Genomic DNA, 27,680 nt, shown 5'->3' with positions numbered 1-27,680 from the left:
TCACTGTAAATATATTGCTCATTCCACTTTCCTTATCACTCGAGTCAGACTATCTTACAGTGACATAGAATTGGGTACTAATAAAGTACTGCATTTCTTTCATAGTTATAACTTGTCTACAAACTCTCAGAGAGTGACAGTGTATGTTTTTCTGCCTAATAGTTGAAAAAATGCAGGTGTACCGTTTAAGGTGTATTCAAACCAAACACAAAGGTCATTACAGTTCATTACAAGAACAGATGGTGATTCATTTGTGTCATGCTGCTTCATGAAAATCCATCATCTATGGATTTTTGTTTATTTACACCACTGATTATTTTCCTGCACCTTTTATTGATAACTTGAGTTAAAAACAAGCATGTCCCAGTCATCCCCATTACTTTTTTTTTGTAAGCCCTGTATCATAATTATAATTTAGTTTGAGATATGCAATCTTATAACAAATTGCTAATAATAAATTAGTTGGTATACCTCTTTTTTTCATGACTGCTCTTAAATTTCTTCAATTACTTCTTGGCTCACCTGAAATCTAGACCTTAATCTGCCTTAACGTTTAAATCTGTAAGTGAATTCATTACTGTTCATGTTGATTTAACTCTAAGGTCTGATATGGACAGTCTTCATTTGTGTCACAACTTCAGCTGTACTAGACTCAAGCAGAAATTTAAAACACACTTGTTCACTTGTTTTGTTTTTGTTCTGTTGCTGCAGGTCTCAAAGCAATGATTGCAATGACCCCAGAAAATTTCAGTCCAAGCAATACAAGTGCCGCACCTGATGTAGATGAGTCTTTGGATAACTTGCGTCAGTCTTTCAACATCATATCTATCGCTGTTTTCTCCCTGGTCTCTCTCCTCGGTCTGCTCGGGAATGGACTGGTTATCTGGGTGACCGGGTTCAGGATGAAGAAAACTGTTAACACAGTTTGGTACCTCAACCTTGCTGTGGCTGACTTCATCTTTGCAGCATTTCTGCCCTTTAGTGTAACATTCCTGGCTTTGCGGTTTCACTGGCCTTTCGGTAATTTCATGTGCAAGCTGGACGCCACTACAATCTCTCTGAACATGTTTGCCAGTGTCTACATTCTGGTGGTGATCAGTGTGGACAGGTGCATGTCTGTGGTGTGTCCTGTCTGGACTCAGAACCACCGAAATGTACGCAACGCATTCTATGTGAGTCTGTGTGTTTGGGTGTTGGCTTTGATTGTCAACATTCAATTTTTTTTTTTCATGCACACAGAGGAAGTGTCTAAAAACACAACTTACTGCTTCAGCAGTGTTGAGGATTTTAAATATGCAACACCATCTGTCTTTCATACCATTTCAATCACCCACTTCCTTTTAGGATTTGCAGTCCCCTTCACTGTCATTGTCGCTTGTTATGCTGTCATCATCCATCGTCTCAGGACAAACCGCAACCTGGCCAGCCAATCAAGTCGCCCCTTTAAAGTTATTGCTTCCATTATCGTCACTTTTTTTCTGTGCTGGGGGCCCTATTACATCATTGATCTAATTCAGCTGGTGGTATTTATTCCACCAAATGAAACATTTCACTATGCCTTCCGAATTGTGTTATATGTCTCCGAGAATTTGGTCATTCTTCACTGCTGCTTGAATCCACTGCTGTATGTCTTCTTGAGACAAGATTTTAAGGCTGAAATACGAAAATCCATCCTGAATGTGCTGGAGAGTGCCTTCCAAGAAGAGGAGACACGCTCTCCCAGTGACATGAAGTCAGTGAACACCAGGCAGAGCAGAGAGAAGTCAGATTTGATTACTGAGGTATAAGGCTGTATATGATGTATTTTGGTTACTGTATTCTGTACTACTTATCCAGCCCTGGAAAAGTGGATGAAGATGGATGGATTATTTTACTTTAACTAACTCACAAAGTCTACCATTCATTTCTAGTTATTAATAATCATTTTGTTTTGTTAATATCTTATTATGAGCTCACCACTGAGTTCTTACCAATATTATGTAAACATTTACATTTTATATTAAATATTTGGCATTCCTACAGTTCACTCTATTCATTATTATTATATGTGAATATTATATAATTATCATGATGTTACTATGCTAAACAGTCTCTCTAATAGTTTCTTTCTGTCTTTCAACTTTTTTAGGAATGTCAATAAATAATGACAGTAGTGATCATTCTTGCTCATATAATCACTGTTCTTGTGTTGTGTTATAAATATACTTTGATATGTGTATCAGTAGTATTAAATGAACACACAAAGCATTGGATAATAATAACAATATTTAATCATATGCAAACAGCTAAAAGACATTACAATTATAATTTGTGATATATTGAGAATAGGAGACACATCAACAACACACCTCTTCCAATTAATGGCTAATTAATATTATGCTGAACACAGTCCAAAAGATTCAATAAGCCACATCTCAGTGGCTACTGTCAGTTTACTGTTTTACTATCATAGCCAAGTGGCTAAAGGTAAACAGAAATTTATCACTATCCCTACTAATGAATATTCTCTTGTTTCAGGATGCATAATAAGTGCCATTATCCAATGACACATCTGCTTAACTCTATCTTTTCCTCGTTTTTCCTCCTCTTCTTTTCTTTTTTTCTAAACTGAGGACCTGCTGGCTTTGACCTTTTCTTGTCCATCTTCCATTTGAATATTATGAATGAAATGTGCTCTATTTGGAAGCAGCCCGCCCCCTCCCCTTTTGGCAGGTTGTGTGTGAGACTTAAGCACAGCAGTAGCAAGAAGGCGCACCGAGGGATCTCACATTTACTTTTCGCGTATATGTGTGTGATAGAATTTAGAAAACACATCGGTGCCAATTATAAGTCTATATCATAATGTCTGTTATTTTTGTATTTGGTGGTTTGTTTTTATTTCCTTTTATTTTGCAAGCTGGTTTTTAGATGCCACTTCGGCCACCCAGAGAATCCCTGGCCGCTTCGCCCCTCTCCTCCCTGCACGGCAAGAGCTCCTCGCAAATGGAGGGAGCTCTTATTAGAAAACCGATCGGTGCCTATGCAATCCCCAAAATGCGCTGGCTTGATGTCAAGGCAGCATGGGTGCGAGCAACTTGTTTTGTTAATGCCCACCATGATGCCACCTTGATCAATAACCCATGTCGCCCATATCAAAAACTGCCACTGCATGAAGTAAGCCATAGTGAAGGGAGCAGTAAACAGTCTAGCGCAACCTAGAAGTGCAAGTGCCTGTTCGATTCTAATGAGAGGGCTAATCAGAAAAAGACCTGAGATGATACACAACAGCTAAAAGTAAGGCCTTTTAGACAAATAACTATAAGACGGTAATCATAGACTGCTAATCCAACTAAAATAAGAGCAGTGGATACACTTCGAAAGGGAAACAAAGACTTATGTTTGAATGAAGGTGTTGAATCTTTCCAGCCAATTGCTTCACCAAAGGGCAGATCACATGAAGCCCGGTTCAACAGCACAGTACTGACACCTGCTGCTCATTCGATTTACAGCAGCCCTGCTCTGATAATACATGTGGACTCGAGTGGATATGTAATGATGTATCACTTGTAGAATACCCATATGTGTATGTTTAATATAAATACACAAACAGACACACACACACACACACACACATCTACCCATCCTCTCTGAGAATGATTAATGTTATTAGTAGGCGATAGCATGTCAAAATGTTCCTTAACTGCTGACATTATCCACCTTTTTGGTTAGAAGTAGAAATAAAAGGAACTAAGCCATGCTAGACACACTAAAAGGATAAAGAGAAGCACTGTTAAAGGACTGAGTGGGCTTATACACACACACACACACACACACACACACTGAAGAATGGTGCACACAATTCAAATAGCAGGTGACAAAGTAAATACCAAACACAGGAGACAACTAACTAGCAAACTAAAACAGGAAATGAATGGCAATAATTAAACAGGGAACTTGGATAAAAAAGTAAACATAACATGAGGAAATGGCATTGAAAGAAACAACAAAACCTTAAAAGTGGGAAAATACAGGGGAGAAAGGATATCACAAAACTCGTGGAATTAGGTACAAAATGAAACTAGACAGCAAAAAGGGACAGAATTTAAAAGAAAACCCATCTATATAAACATGGTGAACCAAACAGGGAATATCAACTAGAAAACAAAACACCATAAACACCAAACAATCAGCAACAATTCAAAACTTAGGCATAAAACCTAGTGCCCATGACAGACTCACTCTCCACCTGCATTTCTGCATTTCAGTTTTCCCCTTTTAAACTGTTGTATAAATGGTGTATAAAAGCACTGCTATTTATACACTGTTAGATGTATAAATAGCTGGGGGGGAAATGGCAGATATGCGTTCAAACGTTCTGTTCAGGCCAAACAGAAGAAAGTTATGAACTGGGAGTCTACTCCAAAAAGGATATTAAGAAAGCAGCAGTAAACGAGCAGAGTAGGTACATTTTATGTTTACATCAGTCACAGAGACCAACTTCAGAAAGGACTATTAGACCTCAGATTCTACAGGGACACATGTGAACACGTGTGAACAGGTAATAACGGAGAGCAGACATTAGTTTATATTGCAGACCCTTTGCGATTACTCAAAATACCAAACAACTCACTGTGTTACAGGGGCCACAGTTCTTTAACTTGATGCCAGTCCACACTCAGGACTTTGAGAGAAAAAGAAAGCGAGAGAGAGAGAGAGAGAGAGAGAGAGAGAGAGAGAGAGAGAGAGAGAGAGAGAGAGATCATGTGACAAATGACTGAGCCTAGCTTGCTGAATTGCGATGTGAGACAAACCCACACACACCGAGCCGGGCTTAATCGCATAAACACACCGTATCTTATGACTGCTGGTAGCAAAGCCTGAACATCAGGCGGGCGGGGAAAGATCCAGATCCAGTGCTGTGCTGATTGACTGGCTGCTGCTGCTGCTGTTACCTGGGGAGACAAGAGGGAAGCATCGATGCCTCCGGGTCAGTACTCGCTCATGAGACTGGACCTGTTCTCGCCATCGGGCCTCCTGCACTGAGATAATGAAAGGATGGATGGACGACGATGCGGCGGGGACAACAGAGGGCTGAAGGATGCTGCTGCAGCGACTCGCCGGGATGAGGAGCAGCATCACAACACGATGAACTCGCCGGAAGAAGCGGGAGCGGATGATCTGTCTCTGGAGGAGATACTGAGGCTTTATAACCAGCCCATCAACGAGGAACAGGCATGGGCGGTGTGCTACCAGTGCTGCAGAACACTGGCGACGGAGCACCGGGGCGCTGCCGCCACCGGAGCATCATCAGCGGCTACACCGAGGAGGATATCCGGACCGGGGGGTGTTAGGATACAGAAGGACGGGTCTGTGAGGGTGGACCACCAGGGCTGTGAAGGTAAAATATTATTGTGCCTAGAGCTACTCAGATCTAGGCCAAACCATCACTGGTCTTTTAAATAATATACGTGTGTTGTTCCAACACGTTCTAGTATAATGTTAACAATAAACCTAAAAGAAAGGGCCCCAGTGAGACTATTATAGAGGTGCGATGCAAAAATATCCTGTAAATAGCTCCGCACATGTTTTTGAGCTCACACGTGAAAGATTCATAAGTGTGTGTGTGTGTGTGTGTGTGTGTGTGTGTGTGTGTGTGTGTGTGTGTGTGTGTGTGTGTGTGTGTGTGTGTGTGTTTCCTGACCAGGTGCTCAGTTTGCATGTCAGGATTAGTCCATAATCTGCATCATGTAGCACCAAAACAACCAGTACTTAAGGCTCCATGACCTGATCTCATCTGCACAAAGACATACCATCACAAACCCCCGCCGCTCTCTCCCTCACATGGCTTCATGCGTCTCCGCTCATTTTCACTGTTTCCTCCTCAGCAAACACACGTGTGTGGGCATCATGTGGTTTCATCTCTTTTATTTATTTATTTTTATGAAGAGCCCGTCAGCCTGTTTTGTCACCTCGTATCAGATCAGTCTGTTCATCCCGCTTCATCTGATTAAAGCATGTGATTACGAGCCGAAATGCGGGCACTGATCAGATCAAGGCGTGGACTGTTGCCCTGCTTGTGCCTGAACAGAACAGGGACCATTAGTGATGCATCACCCTTGTTTTTTTCATTTAGGTCTTGGTTATATTTAGTTGTTACTTCTACCTGTGGGAGCCACATTCATTGGCTACAATTAATGAGAGGCAATAAAACAAAAAGAGCTAGTTAGAGTTAAAGCAGTGTTAGTGCCATGCTGGAAATATAACAGAGTCAGAGAGAGAGTAGTAGCAATGTGCCAACTGAAAAACCGCTGTAATATTCTCAAGCTACCCCTACGGGCCTTTAAAGTGTGTCTATAGTGTTGTAATCCTGATGTTATTGTACTTTATGGTGGGTCATGTGTAACATGAGGCAGAGTTAGTGTTTGTGGATATTTTTTCTAGCACGGTCGAGCTTTTAAATTGAGGGATAAGCCTGGAATCCAACCAAAACAAAACAGGTGACACTGCATGCTATGTGATATTTGTATTGCCTTATTCTGTGGGTGCGTCTGTGAACATTTGCTTAAACTAAGCACCTGATGTTGTTAGACTAAGAGCTGGTGTGTTCATGCTCGTCTATATTTACATTTGCCCAAAGAGTGCAGAGCAGACTGACTTAATGCCTATCCATCTCTGTCTTTGTAATTGACTACCTGAGGGCCTGAGGGAAGTGCTCTCAACTCAGCTCCGACGTACACACACTGTTACACAACCCTGCTGAGTCAGTGTTATGGCCTTTGATTCAATACATTTCAAGTCCTGCTTTGTCTTTGAGCAAATCTGAGAGGCTCAGCTGTGATGCTCATGCTGGTTTTGGCCTGTATGTCTATATGGTTATAGAATGAATGGGTTATTTTTAGGAACATGGATGCAACCACTGGAGAGGGGAGTCATCCTAGCCTTTATTCCTCTGTTGCCTGTGTACTGTGACATCATGCTGCAAATAGTGGCTGCATATCAATATGTTTTTTGGATTTGTTTGTTCTTGTACTATTTTTTAAGTTTGTCAGAGAAAAGTAGAGGGTTATTTTTTTAAATATATACCCCTATGGTTCTTCAGATGATCCCCAGACTGCTTTATTGGCTCCGCCTACATACATAACACACCAAATGCTTTCATATGAACGGATTTTGAACTTATCGAGTGCAATCGCATAAATATTATTATGTAACAGTTGTTAAACGGTTTTAAATGGTTAATGTAGGCTATACAGTATTCAGCATTCTACTTCTACTCAGCTTCTACTGTTTGGAGTCATAGTTGGGATTTTCATTCAGTTATCCATTATATTCTGTAATTTTGAGAATGTGTTTGCATGTTTATTGATTAATAGAGCTAAACTGTTTTACTAAGTGCTGTGCTTTTGTCTTCCTAATGCACAAGCTTAATAATCAAAGCAATTCATGTAAATAATGAGATAAATGTGTGGTAAAGGTTTTAAAGGTTAAGGACTTTTGAAGCTATCATCTGCTAACATGGCTTCAAGTTAAATCCTAACACAGTTTGTTTTAGACTCTGTTGCCGTTTAACCCACATCATGTCTGCTATGTAATACAGCATTTAACCAGGCCACCTGACACTTTTTATTACATCTCAATGACTGTAAATGTTTTTGCTCATGCCTGTTAGAAATAGATGGAATTTCATGCCAGTACTCTCCTTGACTGATTCATCTTGAAGGCACATTTGATTGTCTGCTCATTTTAGATGCAGTTGACACATCTTCACCTCAGCAGCACGGCATTCAAATCTACTGATGCGAGTTAAAGTTGTGGGCTGATGTCAGTGGTGCCATGATGTTGCATTCCTGCGTATTACAATACAAAACAGGGGTTTGTTTAGAGGGTCATCTGTTTACAGGCTGTTTACTCATGATGTAAAAGCTCTGCTGATGTAGCCGGGAGAAATGTTACATTCTTCCTTTTGAAGGGAGCGCATTCATCCAACGCGGGTTCTCGACTGGAGAATTTTGTCGTCACTGGTCATGATACTCAAAGTGATAAATAAGTTACAGCTTAGAGATTTTGTTGAAATTGATTCCAGCTTGCATAATGATGGCAAGAACAAAGAGGGCCAAAATCAGTTTATTGATCAAAATCAAACTTGTTATCACTGATAAATAGGAGGTGCTTGACCACAGAGGAACTGCATATAAGTCCCAAGTGCTACATATTAAAAATCCTGTGATGATACTTTACTCTACTGTAAAATGTGACATCTGAAACAATAACACTGGTGATTATTATGCCCCAAATCTATACAACAAATAAGAGTAAGACAGATGAATTAATATTATTGTCAAGCAGACTAACATCTCATCTCACCTGATGCTTGGACAGTTTGCCAGTCCATCATAGGGATGGAGAAAACTGTAATGCACGTATCTAATCAGTCAATCACTGGTCAGCAATCTAAAGTATTTAGACATGTAGATATGGTCAAGACAGCCTGCTGAAGTTCAAACTAAGCATCAGAATGTGGAAGATCACGGATACAAGCGGCGGAAATGAGCTTCCTCCAAAGGGTGGATGGCCTCTCCCTTAGAGATAGGGTGAGAAGTTCTGCCATCCGGGAAGAGCTCAGAATAGAGCTGCTGCTCCTCCACATCGAAAGGAGCTAGCTGAGGTAGTTTGTGGCATCTGACAAGGATGCCTCCTGGGTGAGGTGTTCCGGACATGTCCCACCGGGAGGAGGCCCTGGGGCAAACCCAGGACACGCTGGAGAGATTATATCTCTCGGCTGGCCTGGGAATGCCTTGGTGTTCCCCCGGATAAGCTAGAGGAGGTAGCTGGGGAGAGGGAGGTCTGGGCTTCTCTGCTTAGGCTGCTGCCCCCGCGACCCGGCCCCGGATAAAGTGGAAGAAGATGGATGGATGGATGGATGGATGGATGGATGGATGGATGGATGGATGGATGATGGATGGATAGATGAATGGATGGATGATGGATGGATGGATGGATGGATGGATGGATGGATGGATGGATGGATAGATGGATGGATGAAGCACTGTGAGATAAGAGCACTAACAACTACACCACTGTACCAGTAATATTATGTTCTCTGAGAATTTCTCATCCTTGATATTAAAGACGTAAATCAGTTTTCGTAGTTGGTTGGAAGTCCTGTCAGTGCTGTTTTATTCCTAGAAAAAGAACTTTTGTAGCTGAACCGGGATTTGTAGCTGAATAATATGCTACCTTTCATTTATGCATCAAAGTTCGAGTACCTCATGCTTCTTTGCTGCTCATGATAACAGTGCTTTCTTTTTTTAATCTGCAGGTAAATACAGCCCTTGCACAACAACAGAGGTGAGTAACTGCACTCTAATACTGCTGTTGTTGTTTTTATTTCATCATCACACACTTGCACATGTTTTGTATGTGGATGTATTTACTTGTTTATAGAGTAGCAGGTGAATAGAATTTGGTATCTATTTTTTTATTTGGTATTTATATATGTTGTGGAATCCGCTTGTTGAGTGGAAATAAATGATAAATAAATTTAATTTCAAACGTGTTTTAAATGAGCGTACTCACACAAAGTGATTACTTTGGGTGGAGTTAGTTTGTGAATATTGTTTGCAGTTGATTAAATCTGAGACTTGAGCAAATGCAGATTTTCTGGAACACAACCAATCATTCAATTAGCGAGTTACTTATGAAGAGAAATATGTGGCTGTACGTACAAATAATGGCTTCTTGTCCACAATAATGACATGATAATCTTTTTAAATATTTACTCTTTGTGAATGGTTTCATTAGCTACTTACAGTAAGCTAGCAGTCAGTCACAACAACAGAGATATCATTCAGATTACAGTGCGGACACCCTGTAGGATTATTTCAAGTGTCAGATAGTGCTATGGTTGAAACTGTCGTAAGCCCTGGGTGTGTGTTAATCCTAATGTTTGCACTGCCACTGCTCTGGCTCCCCTGCCTCTAAAACTAATACCTTTAACAAATGAAACAAGTTCAAAATGTGCTTTCATTTTCTCAGTAAGGAATGGATTTCACTTTAGGCTTTACAAAGACCTGAACAGTCCAACAAAGCAAATACCAGACTGTCTCCAGTCTGAGGTATTTACACATTTTTTGCATGTTCAGCAGCGAAATTGTGGTTAGTGTCCTGATGTCATGACAACCGCTGACAGCTGGGCATTTTTTGATACAGGAATGAGATGTGCTTTTTAATACCTTGAAGTAATTTCAGATTTACAAAACTATTTAAATTTTGAGAAGAATTCATACGGAAAAAAACGCACTGCGAAAAAAATGGAGTCGACATCATGCTATGATGAGCCGGTCCTGATAGAAAAAGGATGAAACTAAGATTCTGGGTTTATCCACTTGTCACGAGCAGGGAGAGTTTCGTGGTTTGTTGTTAGTTTATGAGAAATTAAGGAGAAAACTTCTGTGTTTCATTTGCATTTAATATCTCTGCTTCTAGGTATGTGACTGCAGAATTATTAAGGGTGGTCAAATCATCTTTTTCATTGTTAAAAAATCTATATAAACTTGTGAGGCCCAGTAACGCCATAAGCCCTGAAGGACAACTAAAGACTAAAGTAGATAGAAGAGCAGTGCTCTGTCCTAGAGAGAGAAATCAGATCACCTACCTTAGGGTGCAAACCACAGGTAACACTGAAAAAATAGTAGCCAGGTGGTGAAAACATAAACTAGGGTGTTGATCTTGGCCAGTGATGTTCTCTCCAAGTGTCCTTGTAGCTGATGATGAGACCTCAGCTCGAGGTATCAGGATGAACTCTTAATCGTATAGGTCCTTACTTTCTGTTCTTACTTTCTGTCAGTTGTTGAAAAGGCGTGCTGGACATGACATCACAGTACAGATGGATAATGAGCCTTGATCGCTGGTATTAAGAGGCAAAGTAATGAATTATGAACCAAGCGAACAGTTATCATCAGCTCTGATGTGGAGGAAAAACTGAACATTCCTTTAAATTAACCTTCAAGCAAAAGGAAACTGTAGTATTTCTTTAAACTTTAAAGTAAACTTTGTAGTATTTCTGTAAGGTATTACTCGACAAATGTACCATTACATAAATCTAGGTTTATTACAATGAAATAAAGAAACAAAAGCTAAAATAGCTTGATTTTTAGTCGCTATAGGTAAAGCTTGTGTAGCCTCACTGCTGCCTCAAAAACTCCTGTAATTTTCCAAACTCTGGGGTCTGTGTACAGTTTTTTGTTCTAAATCTGCAGCCGTTAATCCAAAGCCAGGGGTTATTTTCTCAGGAACTGAAAATCTCCTGAAGATCGACAGGACATTTTACAGAACTGTTTTCACAGGCTGAGCAAGACTTACCGTGATGAGTCTTCCAAAGCTGATATGTAAACTGACCGTTTGAAACACAGAGCGGCTGTAGCAGTTATTCTGTTTTGGTTACTTTTACAGTTCATGCCAACAGCAGTTTGACTGTCAAATATGCACACATGATAAATACCTACAAACAAATGCATGTATATATATCATTCCCACTGCACTTAATGTACATGTAAAAAAAATATCTCTGTGACATGTCTTCCAGTGTATCATACTATGTGAAGTCAAATTTGTACACAGTAAAAATTACTATTATATAGTATTTTATTGATTCTGCATTTTTAGCAGTTTGGGGTTTTTATTACTTTATTTTTCTTACTTACTTTTTTATTTTATTATTTTCTAATATATCACTAATTCTCTTTTCCTTTCCTTTCCTTGTGCTGCTGTAATAAATTGAATATGGGATTAATAAAGTCTGTATCTACTGTATGTCTGTCTATTCTACCAACCTATTTCCTCTTTCGGCTGCAGAGTTCCCAGCTGGCTACTCTGATTGACTAGTTAAAATGTCACCCAGCAAGGCCTCCTCCTTTGATGAGCGCTCTGGGAGAATGTTCACCCTTAATTAAATGTCTTTGTAAAACTGACAGTGTGCACTCTCACTGCACTATTATCAGCTGCTCTTAATGATCGTGATAATAGCTTCTGGAAATGTCTTACAGTACGGAGGGGTTGGCGTCTCTGCTATTTAGTTTTAGGAACTGTTTTGTCACTGCAGTTACCACACTTTTTCGTCCCAGTTTATTAGAGATAGCGCGCAGTAGCTTTCAAGGCGTTGAGGACTTGGATTGCCGTGTAATAGAGCTGCAATAACAGATGGACTGTCAGGAAATAACCCGAGCACATACACATGCAGTCCGCTGTAGAAGCAGTGAATGGGAAACTGTATAGACAAATCCCCGCTAAGCAGCTTTGCACCACAAATGAGTTCTCACAATGCAGTGTGTGGCAGAATGGATCAGAAAGCTACTGCAAGTTGGTGGAGCTGCTTGATGCTTGACAGGACTGAAGGCGTTCTGCTATAGCATGCAGTGTGGAATTAGCCCAGAGCTGGCTGAACAAGAGCATATGTGTGATGGGCATTATCTGCACACGGCTTCAAACAGCAGGAACTCTTGCAAATGATCTGGCTGTGAATGTCAGATGATTTGCTTCTCTTCATAGCCAGTGAACTGGATTCACCGACACGGCATAAGGCAGCCTAACGCTGTTTGCCTGATAATCAGAATAGATGAGTTCACTAAAAATGGATCATTTTTTGTTTTGGAGTTGCAGATATTTTGACATAAATATGATGATTATGTGCGCCAGCTTTAGCAAAAAGGCTGTTGTTGACTCCTCAGTGGAGCATCCTAGTCCTGTGACTCTGTGTAACCTCAGGCATTTGTGGATTATGCTTCATCACATTCCCCTCTGCCAAAGTTTAACCGTGCATACCTTGTGCTCTTTCAAGTCCTGAGCTTTAACGCCATGAAAGGGATTAGAGTTTAACATCACATCCAGTGTTTAATGTAAACAGAAAATTCAGTCAGATGTTATGTGTCTTTTCTCTGCGAGTTTAATGTTCATTTGCATTTACTCTCCCATTAAGGCTTGTGCTGCCATGAAAGAAGAGAAACAGACAGCATAAAAGTAGAGGCAAACTACTAAGGGGGAAAGAATGTTGTGTGGTTCAAAGGTTTTCTCTGTTCTATATGTGAACTCACTGGGTTCTACATCTCCAAGAAAACCAAGGTAATTGTTCCCAGTCATATGATAGTCAGAGCCCAGAGCAGCGTGGCCAGGAAACTGGATAAAAATTATGCCTAAGAGGAAAAAGCCTATGCTTCGACATATGACGTTTTGTCATCTGCACTATTTCTTATTACTCAACTTTTATGTAATCATGTGAATTTCACTGAATTCACTTGTTTTAAAATAGGTTCGATGTAGAGAACTGCACTGACATATATTATTATTATTATGTTGGTCAGTATCAGAAGCAAAAAAAAGTTCAGATTTCTGTTGTCAGACTTTGCAGGTGTGGCAGACATGCTGCTGTGGTACAGCTTGGACATGCCACCTACAAACTAACAGTTTTAGTTTTCATCTGATTTCAGCCATGCCAATATATAATGTGTTTTACACATTATATATTTTGTGTTACTTTTTTGAAGTAATCTAGTTTGTTACTTAATTACTCACTGGAGAAAGTAATTTGTTACACTTTGCATCACGTTACTTTTGTGTTTGAATTACCTGAAACAAATTGTTAGTTAACAATATAAACCTTAGACTTCAGTTCCACATGCCAACACAAATCCTTATCCTGATGAGGACACATATATGATCTTTTGCTTTTAAATTTCTGTAATACGTAGATAAAGGTGAAAACAAGCCCAAGGAGACTGAAGTGATCGCCACTGCCACTGCTTTTGTTACCTGCTGAATTTGAGTGATGGCTGCTGCTTAAGTGTCTTACTCAGCTTAATAACAAGCTAGCTTTTTAAAAATCTATTTGCTAAGTGTGCAAATAACTGAAGAATGAATGTAGTACAGTAGTTACATTAGTCTGTTACTGAAAAATGTAAGGTGACCCAACACCGGTCTTGGAAGACCCGCAAGTGGTCTGAAAAGAAATAGAGGGATGTAACATCATTCAGTGAACCACTCATATTAAAACTGAAATACTCGATGACTATTGAAAAGGTTGCCATGGTCTGGCATGTTGATTTCCCTCGTATAATGAAGTATTACTATTTGGTTTCCCTCTGACCTTTTAAAACTAATATTAATAAAATAGATTAGACACATATTTTTCTTTCTGACAGCAGAAAGGATATTCCACTCAGCCCCGACTCTATATCACTAGCATGTCACTGGCATGTTGATGTTAGCAAGTTGCTCAAAATGTAGCCATTAAGAAAGGCGTTGTTGGCATCAAAATCATGATAAGTATATTTTTTCCAAAGAATGAGTAAAACATGTAAGCTTTAACATTTGATGTGCTATCTTAAGGCTTTTTAGGTGACACAGTTCCCTAACTTAGAAGGAAAACAGGACACTACAGCACAAAGCACCTGTTATCTTTGCATTTTGTGCTGTTCAGCAATTGTAATAATTCAGCAGCCAATAATAAAGGTAAACTCCTAAGAAAAAGACCCAAAATAAAGACACTCTCTTTTCCCCAACTTAAATATACAGTCTTCACTTGTGAAGTAGAAGTTGGTGCACATTGTGCATAGCATAACTTTATGAGGGAGTGATTAATGAGAGAAATGTTCGATTAGAAAATGAAATAGTGGACCCTATAGGAGATATGCCAGTAGGATGGGTAGAAGCCTCAGCTGAGGCTGTAGCTAATGTGAGCTAGCCCTGAGATCAGCTGGTGTGACTGTGACTTCCTGGCCTGGAACTAATGCTATACTTGATTTCAGTCATGACGATTATAACCAAAAGGAGACTGTTGTCTTTATTTGCAGTTATTTATTATTGAATGGTTTAGGTCTTTTTTGAAATGTTGTTGCTATTTCGCACTCATATGTGGGCCCTATGTTTGAAACCCTTGCCCTAAGAACACCATACCAGGCAAACCCACGATGGCTTTGTAAAATAAAATGACACCAGGTGGACTGTCACTGATCCTAAATTCCACCTGTCGTTGTCAAAAAGGTATATGAAATAAGCTTTTATGGTACAATTCCTAACACAATATTCTGAAAACACTGAAATCGACCGTAGTGCTAGTAATTAGTTTTTAAAAATAAAGGATTCCCAGTTTACTGCCACAGACATGACCTAATTTCTCTGCTCCCTCTAATTAAGACATGTAAGTATTTAAAATCCCCACATTGTTCCTACAATCCTCCAAATTTCAAAGGCTTTACTAGGTAATTAGACTATGGCCCTTTGCTGAGTGCTTTTGCATATTAGAGAGCAGAGCTCGCACATTTCAGCCGTTGTTCAATTTGTAAAGCTGGAACTGGTGTTTGGCCACCCAAAGCCAAATATCTCAAGCTAGTGTGAGTCACTGTCTCTTACAGCTGTTATTCATTGCCACATTCATAGGCATTGTTACCGCCAGCCTCCTCTCCATCTGTGGTCCTTCCTAGCCTTCCTCAGTCAGACACTGTTGTCTGGAGTTTGTTTTTACCTGAACTGGTTATTCACACATACATGTCTAACTAAATTTGCTACATATTAATAAAATGGATTGAATTGTGTGTATTGATATATGGTGCTGAAAATATTAATTGGCTAAGTGGACTGTTAGTTAACTTTATTTTATCTCCAGATAGGAGATGTATGTTAACAAAAAGGAGTCATATTTCTAACAGAGACACAGATCATAGAAATGTAAGCAACTTTAACAAGTTAAGCTGTGATATACTGGACTCCAGACTGCAGGAACCTTTATGTTAAAACAGTGAAGAAGTGGCAGCAGAAACCTGGTCATATTCACAGACATACATCAATAATGTACTTAATTAGGACAGAGGCTAAATGTTTCATGATCCATGTAAATATAAGGGTCTGTGCTCGCATCATATCCTGCTAGATGTTTGGTGCTTGTATCTGAGGTCAGGTTCTATACAAAGCTGTAGCATTACTCCCCCTGCTTCCTCCTTTCCATCTCATCATTCCGCTTGGTCGCCCGAAAGCCTGGGAACCATTCAGGGAGACTTTAAAGTAGAATGGAGACATGTTTGCTTTAGCCTCACAGTCACAGGGACAGCTCAGGTTTGTCCATTAGTCGCAATTTGTAGTTTATTATTTGTCAAGAACGTGTTAGTCTCCTTTACCTTAAATGATGAGCTCATTTTGAAAGTTTTGTTTTTCAAGTTGCAATTCAAGGAAAAGTTCGAGAGAAATTACATAAATTTATAAACATATTATTTTTAATAAAGAGACGCTAGGATTGTAAAATACTGGAATATCTGTTTGCTCTGTAATGCCAATTTTATGCCAAGGATTGTTTAGATTATTTGTCATAATTCTCTGTAACCAAACTTCATTGCCTGGTTTTCTTACAGCCTATAAAGATGAGCCTTTTGTTCTTTAAATGAGCACCATTCTGGTCCTGATGCTGGTTTAAACTAAACACCCACTCCAGCAAAATACAGAATAATATATCTCAATGTGAGTCCCTCGATGCTCTTAATCTTTGCTGTGAAGAAAAAAGTGTGATTGAATCCGCTGTAGTCCGTCTTGTTCCATTTAATCTCATTTTGCAGATCAAATGCTGTTTCAGACCTTGACTGAATACTTTAAGGCGTGGCTTTTTATGATGGAGGAGGAGGAGATAAGAAACAGGAGCCTAAAAATCCACAAACTGAACACGTACTGTTAAAACATTATTGAGTAAAACATACTATGCATTGATAATTGGTTAAATCGGGGTGTGGGGTGTGTTCATCCTGGGTTGAATATGTCTCATCTGTCAGTGGGTGTGGGCCCAGGTGGAGCTGAGACAAAGAGGTCGCATTCATTTCCCCCTGAGAAAACTCAGCCATTACCCACTGATGGGGGGGGATGTCTCATATGACTCCTCCTTCCATGAGCAATCATTGATTTGCCCTTGATCTTCATGTCTACACACACACACACTTGATCCTTGTGCCTGACCTTTCTACTGCCCCCTTTGACCTCTCAACATATCATTTTCTGTTTTTTTATCTGTTTTTTTCCTCTTTTCCTGTCTCCTGATATTTGACCTCCCCTTATTCCCTCTGATTTCATCCCATGTCTTTCTTGCTGTCTTTTCTCTCAGTGTTTTGCTTTGGTTTTTGCCCCTCTCAGTCTTGTCTAAGTGCTCAGGGCTGCAGAATAATCCTCCCTGTGATTTCTCACTCTTTTATCTTGGCTTTGGCAATGTCTGCTTTATCCACCATGACTCCCCAATTCCAGGAAAACTCAAGCGCACCATCTCCTGACCTACATGCATCAGCCTGAGAAAAAGAAAATAATATATGATTTTTTAAAGTAATTTTCTGTGATTTTTTAAGCTTTTGCTGCTGTTGCCACTGTTGGTCTGACAAAAGCTATTCACCTAGTAAGAATTTTTTGTTTAATTTTGTTTAAACACTCTAATGTTTATCCTTTTTGTCAAGTGTGTATTATTGTTGAATGAGGTAAGGTCACAACAGGCTGATTCTTGCTAAACCTGTTAAATATTAATGTGTGTTTATTGCTTGTGTTTACAACCCAAACATGTGATGAAGCCACAGAAAGTAGTATAGTGTCTTAAAAGTGTTTTGATTGGTTTGCATACAGCTGCATAAAGGTTATTGCTCTCTCATTCACAGAAACGTTCACGTAAATGACCAGCTGAAACTGCTCGAATCATTAATTTTACACTAATATACAATTATTGTACATAAAAGGTGTGACTCTTTATGAAAAAAGACAATTTATTGTTCTCGCTGACGTGGAGTATTTTACAGTCATTTCCAGCTAATAGAGATGGCTGTTTAAAGGAGATGAAGCCACTTTATGCTACACACACAAGACATGGTAAGAGGCAAGCAAGCAGCTAGTTACAGTCTTAGTGACTGATCATATATCATCTGCCTGACAAACATGAGGATACTGCAGGTTAAAATGGGAGGAGCTTAAAAAGTAGCCACACCCTAAATAAAGCCTGCTTTACTGTTCTTTTTCTTTACATGGGACCAGACTGGGACCTGACTGTATGCATATGATATTGATTGTGCATATGATCTTCATGAGGGAGTGTTTGTGTGGTGACAGAGGAAGCTGTCTCTGCAAAGAGCCGTGCAGTCAACACATCACACGTGTTCCGCTCAGGCCTGATACACTAGAGGGGATCATGTTGAATAACAAAGGGACAAATCTATATTTGTTTTTATTATGTGACAAATAGTTAACAGTTATAAAGAGTAAATGTATAATAAAGAGTATCATTTTTATTATGATCTTTATTATCAGATACAACATATTTATAGATGAATTTTATTTTAAATGATCGAGGCATGTTAGATGTACAAATGTTACATTTTATTTATTAATGAAAACAGATGATTCTAATAAACATATAGACATGAGTTAGTAATAGCATATAAACTAGTTGTTTTTGTCTTGCAGGTGATCGAGTCTCTGGGGATCATGATTTACAAGGCTCTGGACTACGGGCTGAAGGAGAATGAGGAAAGGGAGCTGAGTCCTCCTCTAGAGCAGCTCATTGATCTCATGACTAACATGGCTGAGGCTGAGAGGGAAGCATGCCTTGACGAAGGCTACGAGGCCACAGAGGAAGAGGACGAGGTGGAGGACTCTGATAACGTCTCTGGCATTCGTGGCTACAGAGATATTTTCAATGTAAGCAGCTGGTGGACGCTAATATGTATGTTCAGCCACTGATGGCTGGTGGTTAAAAAGGATACTGCCAAGAGATAAAGTAATTTTAGTTAATAAGTGTTAAGTATGTAAAAGTAATCCCCTCAAAAGCAGAGGCTTCCAGCTGCTCTGCATACTGATATACTAACAGTTTCTCTGAGCTGATATCTACTCCTCAAAGGTCATCTCTGCAAGGCACCAAACGGCTAAGAAACACAGGCACACAAGCACTATGTACAGACGTTGGCCAATTAAGAGAAAGCTGTCTTAAAGTGGGCTGATACTGTAAAAGACATGAGCTAAAACAGCTTTTTTAAATAGTGGACAAAGTGGTCACCCATGAAAACATTAATCCTATAGGGCAGAATGGAGGTGCAGTAGTTAGTGCTGGGTAAGAGCTAGAGGGTCCACCAATCAGCTATTATTGTTATTGTATCTTTATTTCACACATACACAGTACAAAACGACATATACAATTACACATACTTGCATTTACATCTACAAATATGAATATATATGTAAATACACACACGTATGTGCTCAGACAAAACAAAAAATGACTAAATGACTCGGGTAAAGTTTGTAGCATGCATGCTTGTTGTTTTTGTCTGCTTCCACTTGTCTTTGCACTAGAAGATGTCGGCGTAAATGTGCAGTCATATTCGTTGTGTTCCCACTAGTGTAAAATAGTAACGCGCATTTTCTTGTTAGTAACTGTAACGGCGTTGTAACGATAGGAATAGTAATTAATTAGATTACTCGTTACTGAAAAAAGTAACGCCGTTATTCCCATCACTGTCAGTCACATATAAAATATTTTTTGATCAAGGATTCCTGCAACAGCTGGGAGAAAACAGAACTTAATGATTCCAGTAATGGAAGACGTAGGCGATGTAATTCCCACTTAGAGCAGGTAATCACTCGTTTGCAAGTGAAAATCCATAATTCCAAATCTAAGGAAAGTGAAATAAAATAGTAATCTCTCCAAACAGACATGAGTGGTGTAAGTGTTTGGAACTATACACACTTATAAAACATTTTCTCTACTATGTGTGAAGCTAAAACAGTTCTCCAGTTCTTGAGGAAAACATCATCTACCAAGGTATTCCAGGAACAGATGCAAACAAAGAGGGCAAGTGTTTAGGAAAAATTAAACTATTAAATATTCAACATATTAAACTCAGCAGTGAAAGCAGAGCTCAGAACCACAGTGCACTCGGGCTGCCAGGCTCATCTTTGCTGGGAGGCATGCATCTCTGTTGTCCAATGGAGCAGAGTCACTGTGTCAGTCCTTGCATGCCTGTGCACTGTTTACGTAATAACTATGTACCCAGTCACACACACAAGTGCACACATGCACACCAACACTGCTCTCCAAGGAGATGCATGGGAGCGGTGTGGCAGTCTGGCCTGTGGCTTTCTAGCTGTCAGTTTGAATTGTTTTCCCCCTGAGACCATTCACCCCCTGTGCTCCTTGGTTTACCTTTTGTCCTACTGTACTAACCCCCGATGACACTATTTTAGATTAGAGCCATATTTATCCACTCAATGGAACTGTTTTGATTTTGTATTTAAAAAATATGAATTTTATGTACACTTAACTGAACCCATTATTTTCTGTTACTCCCACACTTATTGGCAGGTTAAAGTTTCTAAAATGAGACAGTTGTCTGGTGTTTTCCATGTTTAGTGAAATTTTTGCAGTCTGGACAAACGGATGCCAAGAGCATGCAGAGCGTTGGCCAAAGGTACCTTCTGTTCCTCTGAGAGAAACAAGGGCATATTTTGTCATCGCTGTGTGTGTGTTTGTGGAGCAGCAGTGTGGCTGACCTCAGGCAGAGCTGTCTTGTGAATTGTGTTCATCAGTCAATAACAGCTGTTTACAAGTGTCTTTTGGTTGGTATTTTGCTTTTATATAATGCCACTGAGCTCCATTAGCTAAGTGCTAGCTTGATACGACTATCTATACTTCATTTAAAGCCTAAACGCGTGCTGTTGTTGTAGCCGTGAAACCAGCAATCAAAATAGTCAGATTAATTATTGTCATTGTCATGCCAGCTTTTGTTAGATTGCTATACTTTAAATTATCTGATCTAATACAATGCTTTGCAAAATAATAGCTTGTTATTGTCTTAGCACAAAATCAATCAATTAATAAAGTCCTAAATGACCTGAAAACCTGATCAGGCTGTCAAATAAACAAACAAATCACAAAGAAAATCTTGAAACTTAATGAAGTGAATGTAACAGCGTGAAATTTAGAAATGAATTGTGTGTCACCGAAAATGTATTGTTGATTGTTGTTTTTGATTTTCTTTCAGTGCAGCTGTGTGAAGTGTGAACTGAAAATCCTTTTGCTTCCTCTGTTTTAGCTGTGCACAGCTCATCTACCCAGTGTGTCAGATGCGCCCAGTCATTACCAGGCAGTGTGCCGAGCCCTGTACACAGAAACCAGAGAGCTGCGCACTTTCTTGGAGAAGATCAAGAGTGCCAAAGAGGTAGGGTCCTATGATAAAACAGATCAGGCATAACATTATGGCTATCTGCCTAATATTGTGTGAGTCCTTTTGCTGTCAAAACAGCCCTGACCCATCGAGTCTTGCTGTGGTATCTTCACCAAGATGTTAGCAACAGATTCTTTAACTCCTGCAAGTTGCAAGGTGGGACTTGTTTGTCCAGCACATCCCACACATGCTCAATTGGATTGAGATTTTGGAATTTGGAGGCCAAGATTTCAAATATCTCAACATCTCAAACGTGTGGTTGTGTTCCTCAAACCATTTCTGAACCATTACTGCTTTGTGTTACACATTATCCTGCTGAGAGAGGCCACAGCCATAAGGGAGTATTGTTTCCATTAAACAGTGTACATGGTCTGTAACGATGCTTAGGTAGGTGATACGTGTAAAAGTACCATCCACATGGACCCAGAAGAAACACTGCCCAAAGCATCACACTGCCTCTGCCAGCTTCCTTTCTTCCCATTGGTGCCAGGTGTTCCTCAGGTTAGCCACAGCCATGCACCCGGCCAGCCATGTGATGCAAAGGAAAACGTGATTCTTCAGACCAAACCTGTTACGGCCGAGAGGGCCAGGCAGTGGGTGTGGACTCAAATGCAGACACAGAGGGAGGCAAAACGGGCGTGAGCACAGAGTTTATTTACAGAGCTGAGCGAAGTTACAAAACAGAAAACTAAGAATGCTATAACCTATGCATGCTATGAACTGTGAAAGCTATGAGCGGAAAACTGTGAGGCAAAACTGTGAACGAGAAACTCTGAGGGCTGGATTCCACAGAGGGATCCAGGGAATGGAGAAAGGGGGCAGCGGCTTGGAGGGAGGTGTGAAGTCACTATGATGAGAGGAGGAAAGTAGTCAGTGGTAGTCTCAATGAATCACAGCTGGAGGATTAGGCTATGGTGGTTTGGGCTTACGCGTCGCAGATTTGGAGTGTCAATCGAGGAGGGAGTGTCCAGGGGGTTCCGGGTGAGGAGTGTCCAAAGCAGATCCAGAATAGGCTTGGAGTGGGGAGCTGAGCAGGGAGGCAGGCAGATGGGTCCTATGGCGAAAAAGGAAAGAAAACACGGTGAGGAGAAAAAACAGTAATCCAGAGTTCTCGCAAGGGCTTGGCGGCCTAGCACTAACATGTGTTAGCAGAAGATCTGGCAGGGGTCTGTCGTGAACGCTGGTCTTATATGCAGGTGACTTGATTGGAACCAGGTGTGGAAGCTGATTGGAGTCTCCGTCTGAAGGTGGAGCCCAGCAGAGTGGAAACACCCCGTATTCACCCGGACCATGACAAAACCACCTTCTTTGATTGCTCCGTGGTCCAGTTCTGATGCTCTCGCGCCCATTGTTGATGCTTTTGCTGGTGTACAGGGGTCAGCATGGGCACCCTGGCTGTTCTGCAGCTATGTAGCCTCATCTGTTACAGCCTAATTTGATGATGGACTGGCTCACAGATTTCTTCATGCTCGGAAGCTAGCTGTCTGCCTAAGATGACTGATGTCATGACAAATTGTGCTGTGTCCAAATTAAACAAGAATTTCCGTCAGCCAAAAGTCAGAAAGGCAATAAAAGACAAAACGGAGGAAAATCTGCATAACTTAAATTTTTAATGATGGATAATAACGTTATGACTCACAGCTAATTATTTAGCTGACCACTTGGCTAGCCCTGAGAACAACTAACTAACTATTGACAGAGAAGACAATTTTTATGTAACAACCATAAATCTTATCTTAAGTATCAAAGATTCTTATAAACCACCTGAATGGTTTTTAGTTATATCACCATCACTAGGCTTGACTGTAGCTTACAATACACATGAATGTGACTCACAAAGACATGAAGACAGTATGTGTGTGAAAGCCCTGTTTACTGTGTGACAGCGCAGAAGGCAGTCAGCTGATGCAGAAAGGCATCTGTGGGAATGGCTGGGGAAAGAGCGAATGAATTAATATACATGCGTGCTCAACCTACATTACTCATACTGTGATATAACCACAAATGATTCTGACTCACAGCTTTAAAAATGAAGATTTTATTGTCTTCATTTTATGGGCCACTCATTAATTCTAATATACATGAATACATGGAATAGAATGAGAACAGAAATAAAACTACGGATTTCCTTATACAAGAACAAGCTATGAGGTTACAAAGTAGCAACACATTTATGGTGACAGTGATGATTAAGAGCAAAACACTTGCAGTAGCAATTTTGATATAAACTGGTAAGGCAAGGGTGCTGTGTGCGGGTGACATGCCATGTACTGACACCCTCCCAGCTGACAGGTTGAAGTGAGCCACCATGAAAAAAATAGTGACATGTTTGTCGTGCATGTCAGACATAGATGACTAAATCTGCAGACATGCTGACTCTCAGTCTTCCAAGAGCGCTGAGTTCAGGTTCTCATAGCTAGCCTTCAGCCTGGCATGATCATGAAAACAGTCCTATTGTAGTGGCTGGATGGTTTGCACCATAATATTTTAACAAGTTGTTCTCATACCACTGAAGATTAATTCTCTCCACAGCATTTTGTTGGTGTAATGCCTGTTGTAGGCAGGGATCCTGGCAGGTGATTTCTAATAATGTTCCCTAGAGATCGATGATTAGCAGGTTTGCACAGACACAATGCAGATCTTTCTAAATCTTTCTAAAGAAAAGTCTTTGAGAGCAAATGTAATGCCAGTTGACAACGTGATTCTTTTACCAAAGATGTCTTATTGACTCATTTTTTTATTTCAAGTCATGTCTCGTTGCTCTGTTTTTATTTTATTTTTCTACCCAACCATTAAGATCACAGGCAGGAGTCATTGTGGACTTTGTTTTCCTTGGGAGCATTTTGGAGCTCAGCTGTGGGTTGGAACAGTTTCCTTAAGGAGCTGTGTGCATGTGTTTGTACGTCTCACCTCAGGGTTCCTTCCTGCTATGCACTACTGCTGCTGCCCTTTCACTGCGTGTAATGCAGCTGAATGAATACAGGGGAGGATTAGGTCAGTTACGCAACTCTGAGGAAAGGAGAGTTTTATTGCAGAGTGGAACAGGCTAAGACAGTCATTGTCATTTGTTAAAACTCAATAGCATACAGACGTATTTCTTGTAGTCAGTTTTTTTTACGTGCCAAAAGAACTAGAGTCCATTGTATAGCTTTGCGATGGTTCTTGTACCACATAAAATGTTGTACCATTTATACAGAACTCATGTGTGGAACCTATAATGCTAATGCTAATGAATGAGCTTTCCATCAGCCTCAGCTCTACTTTTTGTTTTGTGCTAATTAACAAGTTTAGTAATGCTAACACATATTTAAAATAGTTAAAACTATGAATAATATACCTGTTAAACATCACCTTAGCATTGTCATTGTGACCACCTATGCCATTCTTCTCATGCAATGTCAAAAGACCTTAGCATGCTAAAGTGCTAAAGCAAGATGGTAAACATAACATGCTAAACATCAAAATGTCACCACAAATAAATTAAAAAAGTTAACATGGTAAACAGATTTTATTAACAGTTATTTACCATAAGTAAGATTAACAATTCCAGTAGCAGTTATATTTTCAAACCCCATATATATGTGAGAGGCACTAGCAAGTGAAAATCTGCGAGCCACTTCAAGGTACACTCCTGTCTAATACCCATTATACTGTTTTTTGCTAAGACATTCCTTACTAGCAGTGTTGCCAACTTAGTGACTTTGTCGCTATATTTAGCGAGTTTTCAGACCCCCTTGGGCGACTTTTTTTTCCTAAAAAGCGACTAGCGACAAATCTGGCGACTTCTTCTGGTGTTATTGGAGCCTTATTTATGACTTTTTGACGTGAAAACGCGTATCGCTCTTACTCTCAATAAGCAGCGGGTGCTGCCATGGGCACCTTGCCCATGCCAAAGCGCTCACAGGCGGAGGATAGTCCTCCCCCAGCTGCTATCAGGGCAGGAGACGTTCAAACCTATGCGTCCAAATTGCAAATGAATCGCGCAGGAACGAACAGTAAAAGAACTGACTGCAGTCAGTTCTTTTACTGTTCAGTTGTTTTGTGGACCACAAGGTTTTAAAATATTTATAAACACACACACACACACACACACACACACAAAGTAACTCCACCAGAGTGCCTATTTCGGGTCACTTTTGCCGGTCCAAGCCAGGATAAAGCAGCAGGGTTGGAATTGTGACATTAAAAAACAATAATTACTAAAAGATATAAATTATAAATGGATTTAAGACGTTTTTTACTGACTTTATCTCTCTTTCACGATGTTATTTCTCTCTCCAACAGCGTAGGTTGCAATTACATTAGCATGACCAATTATGCAAATTAGGCGATGATGTCATTTAGCGACTTCTAGCGACTGTTAGGACAGCCAATAGCGATTTTCCTTACTGAGGAGTTGGCAACACTGCTTACTAGTGTCCTTTGAGGCAAGAAAAATAGAATAGGATAGCCAACTGTGCAGGAATACAATCTAGGCTATTCAGCAAATGCAACAGAGGAAGTCAATAAGGGGCAGATTTAATAATGTGTTGCATTAAAAAAAAAAAATACTATCAGTACTTACAAAGAGAGCACAGTGACAAGTTTGCATGTAAAAGCTGGGAACTCACAGATTTTTGTGCTGAAGCTGTTGCAAATGTTTTTTCAGGATTTTCTTTCTTAAGGCAAAAATGATGGATACATTTGCAATATGCACTTTACTGTTTATTGCTCAAACTTTTAGCACCAAAACAAAAGCATGTCTTATTTTGTTTGTGCTTGATGGTGAAATTAACTGTGATTAAGTAAAAATGATGCTATTTTAGCTATTTTGGCCCGTTAAAGAAATTTGGCCCTAAGAATTAATAGTAAGCTGATATAAGAAGCAGCAGCATAAAATGAGCGGCATCTGCCATTTCCCCTAATGACATATAGATTCATCCCTATTTAATCTAAACACATCAATCAGCGTTTAGTCCGTGTACAGACTCGTATACCTGCTACCTAACTGTAGACTCTCAGTAATTATTCTGTAAAGAACCAAATGTGCCTAAATTCCTTTCAAACCCATTGTCCTGTTTGTGTGTTTTGGTGTTCTTTGTTAAACACATTTCAGAAAAGTCCATCTTCATCCAACCACTGCTACCAGACATTGCTGCCAAATATCTTTCCACAGACATGCCTCCTGCTGCTGAACAGCAACTGAATTAGTGGTGATTCACAGACAACTTGTGCTCCTATTTGCTCAGGGTTGCGTGCTTCTTGTCAGCTGTTAAGAGAGAAAATGAATGAATAATATCAACAGAAGGCAGAATTACTAAGGTTTTACATGCAGTTGGCAAATGCCCTGAATATTTTATTTTGTGGCCCCTTTAGCAGAAAAAAGGTTTCGTTCACATTGTGGATTAATTTTCATGATTTAATTAATGCAGAACACGTGGAAGAAGCTGCTCAAGTGGAATGGAAAATATGTTGCTTTGATCTGATCTGGAGTTTTGCTGTCCATCCAAATGAGATAATGGTGTTTTACAGCAGTTGAACTAAGCTGTTGTTATGCTCTTCACTGGCTAGATTATCAGTTATTTATTTTGATGGGCTATCATAAAGCATCAGGGACCATCTTGTTATCTTTTGATTGGAGTACTGTACGCACTGTAGACATATTGACTTGTGATGCACCAAAAAGCCTGTTGCGAGTGATATTATGTAAGCAGTCAGTCAACACAGCTGTGCCCCCGTAGGATGATGGTGAATTCTAATTTCCCCTGTGGCCTGAGGTTTTAACTCGGCAGTCAGCTGGGCAAACTCCCGTGATTGTCTTACCAAACTTTCCCCTCCGGTGACATGATCAGGACAGCATCACTGCAAAGATTAACCAGAGGAAACACATTTTCAGTCTGTCTACTGCTTTTTACAAGCTTGTTATGGTCTCATCCTGTTAATATAAAAGTTAAAGGGGAGCATTAAAGGGGACTTGCTTCCATACTTCATACTTCTTGTCATAATGTCTCAAATTATTAAATTATTAAATTATAATGTCTTAAATTATTATTATTTTCCAATAATAATAATAATAAAGATATGCATTAAGCTTACAGTTCTTACAGCTTGAGTTTCTGTGAAACTTTCCAGTAAGAAAACTATGATTTTACAGAGGGGGATCTTTAAAAGTCTGGAACTAATAGTGAGTGTTTGAAGCCAGAGACTAACATCAGGAGCTGCATAACAGGCAGCATGAGAGAAATAAAGATTTGTGTAGCTGTGAATTCAAAGCTATTTGAGTGAAGCCACTTAACAGCTTACATATGGGAACATGTCTTGTTATTTACCAAAACAGCACTTTTTATATTTGATCTTGTTCTTTTTCACCAGAACCTCCGTAAGATGGAGGAGTCATCAGAGGAGCCTGGCCGAGACCTGAACGAGTTACAGAATGCTGACTGGGTATGCAATGTTCAACCTTTGGCTGTAGCCTAAAATGTTCACGTGAAGATATCTCCA

General features: G+C 39.9%; 2 protein-coding genes across 7 annotated transcripts in view; both read left to right on the top strand.

The window, feature by feature from the left end:
- The first annotated feature begins 722 nt into the window (after positions 1-722).
- LOC113032650 (chemokine-like receptor 1) lies at positions 723-1,787 on the top strand. Its single transcript, XM_026185662.1, has one exon. It carries the CDS (start codon positions 723-725, stop codon positions 1,785-1,787), a length of 1,065 nt encoding a protein of 354 aa, XP_026041447.1.
- Positions 1,788-4,748: 2,961 nt separating this feature from the next.
- The window catches only part of LOC113032036 (protein spire homolog 1-like), a 37,000-nt gene continuing 14,068 nt past the window's right edge, over positions 4,749-27,680 (top strand). For all 6 annotated transcript variants that reach the window (XM_026184682.1, XM_026184679.1, XM_026184680.1 and 3 more), the window contains exons 1-5: positions 4,749-5,377; positions 9,299-9,327; positions 18,445-18,678; positions 21,069-21,194; positions 27,552-27,623. In XM_026184682.1, coding sequence (XP_026040467.1) covers positions 5,035-5,377; positions 9,299-9,327; positions 18,445-18,678; positions 21,069-21,194; positions 27,552-27,623 — 804 coding nt within the window. In that variant the 5' untranslated portion in view covers positions 4,749-5,034. The remainder of the gene's footprint in view (positions 5,378-9,298; positions 9,328-18,444; positions 18,679-21,068; positions 21,195-27,551; positions 27,624-27,680) is intronic.

Source organism: Astatotilapia calliptera, chromosome 11, assembly GCF_900246225.1.
Source record: "Astatotilapia calliptera chromosome 11, fAstCal1.2, whole genome shotgun sequence".
Lineage (NCBI taxonomy): Eukaryota > Metazoa > Chordata > Actinopteri > Cichliformes > Cichlidae > Astatotilapia > Astatotilapia calliptera.
Note: the sequence above shows the minus strand (reverse complement) of the source record. Positions and strands in the feature narration are given on the sequence as shown.

Excerpts from the sequence above, each read along its gene's own strand:
- LOC113032650 (XM_026185662.1), top strand. The coding sequence starts at position 723 with ATGATTGCAATGACCCCAGAAAATTTCAGTCCAAGCAATACAAGTGCC.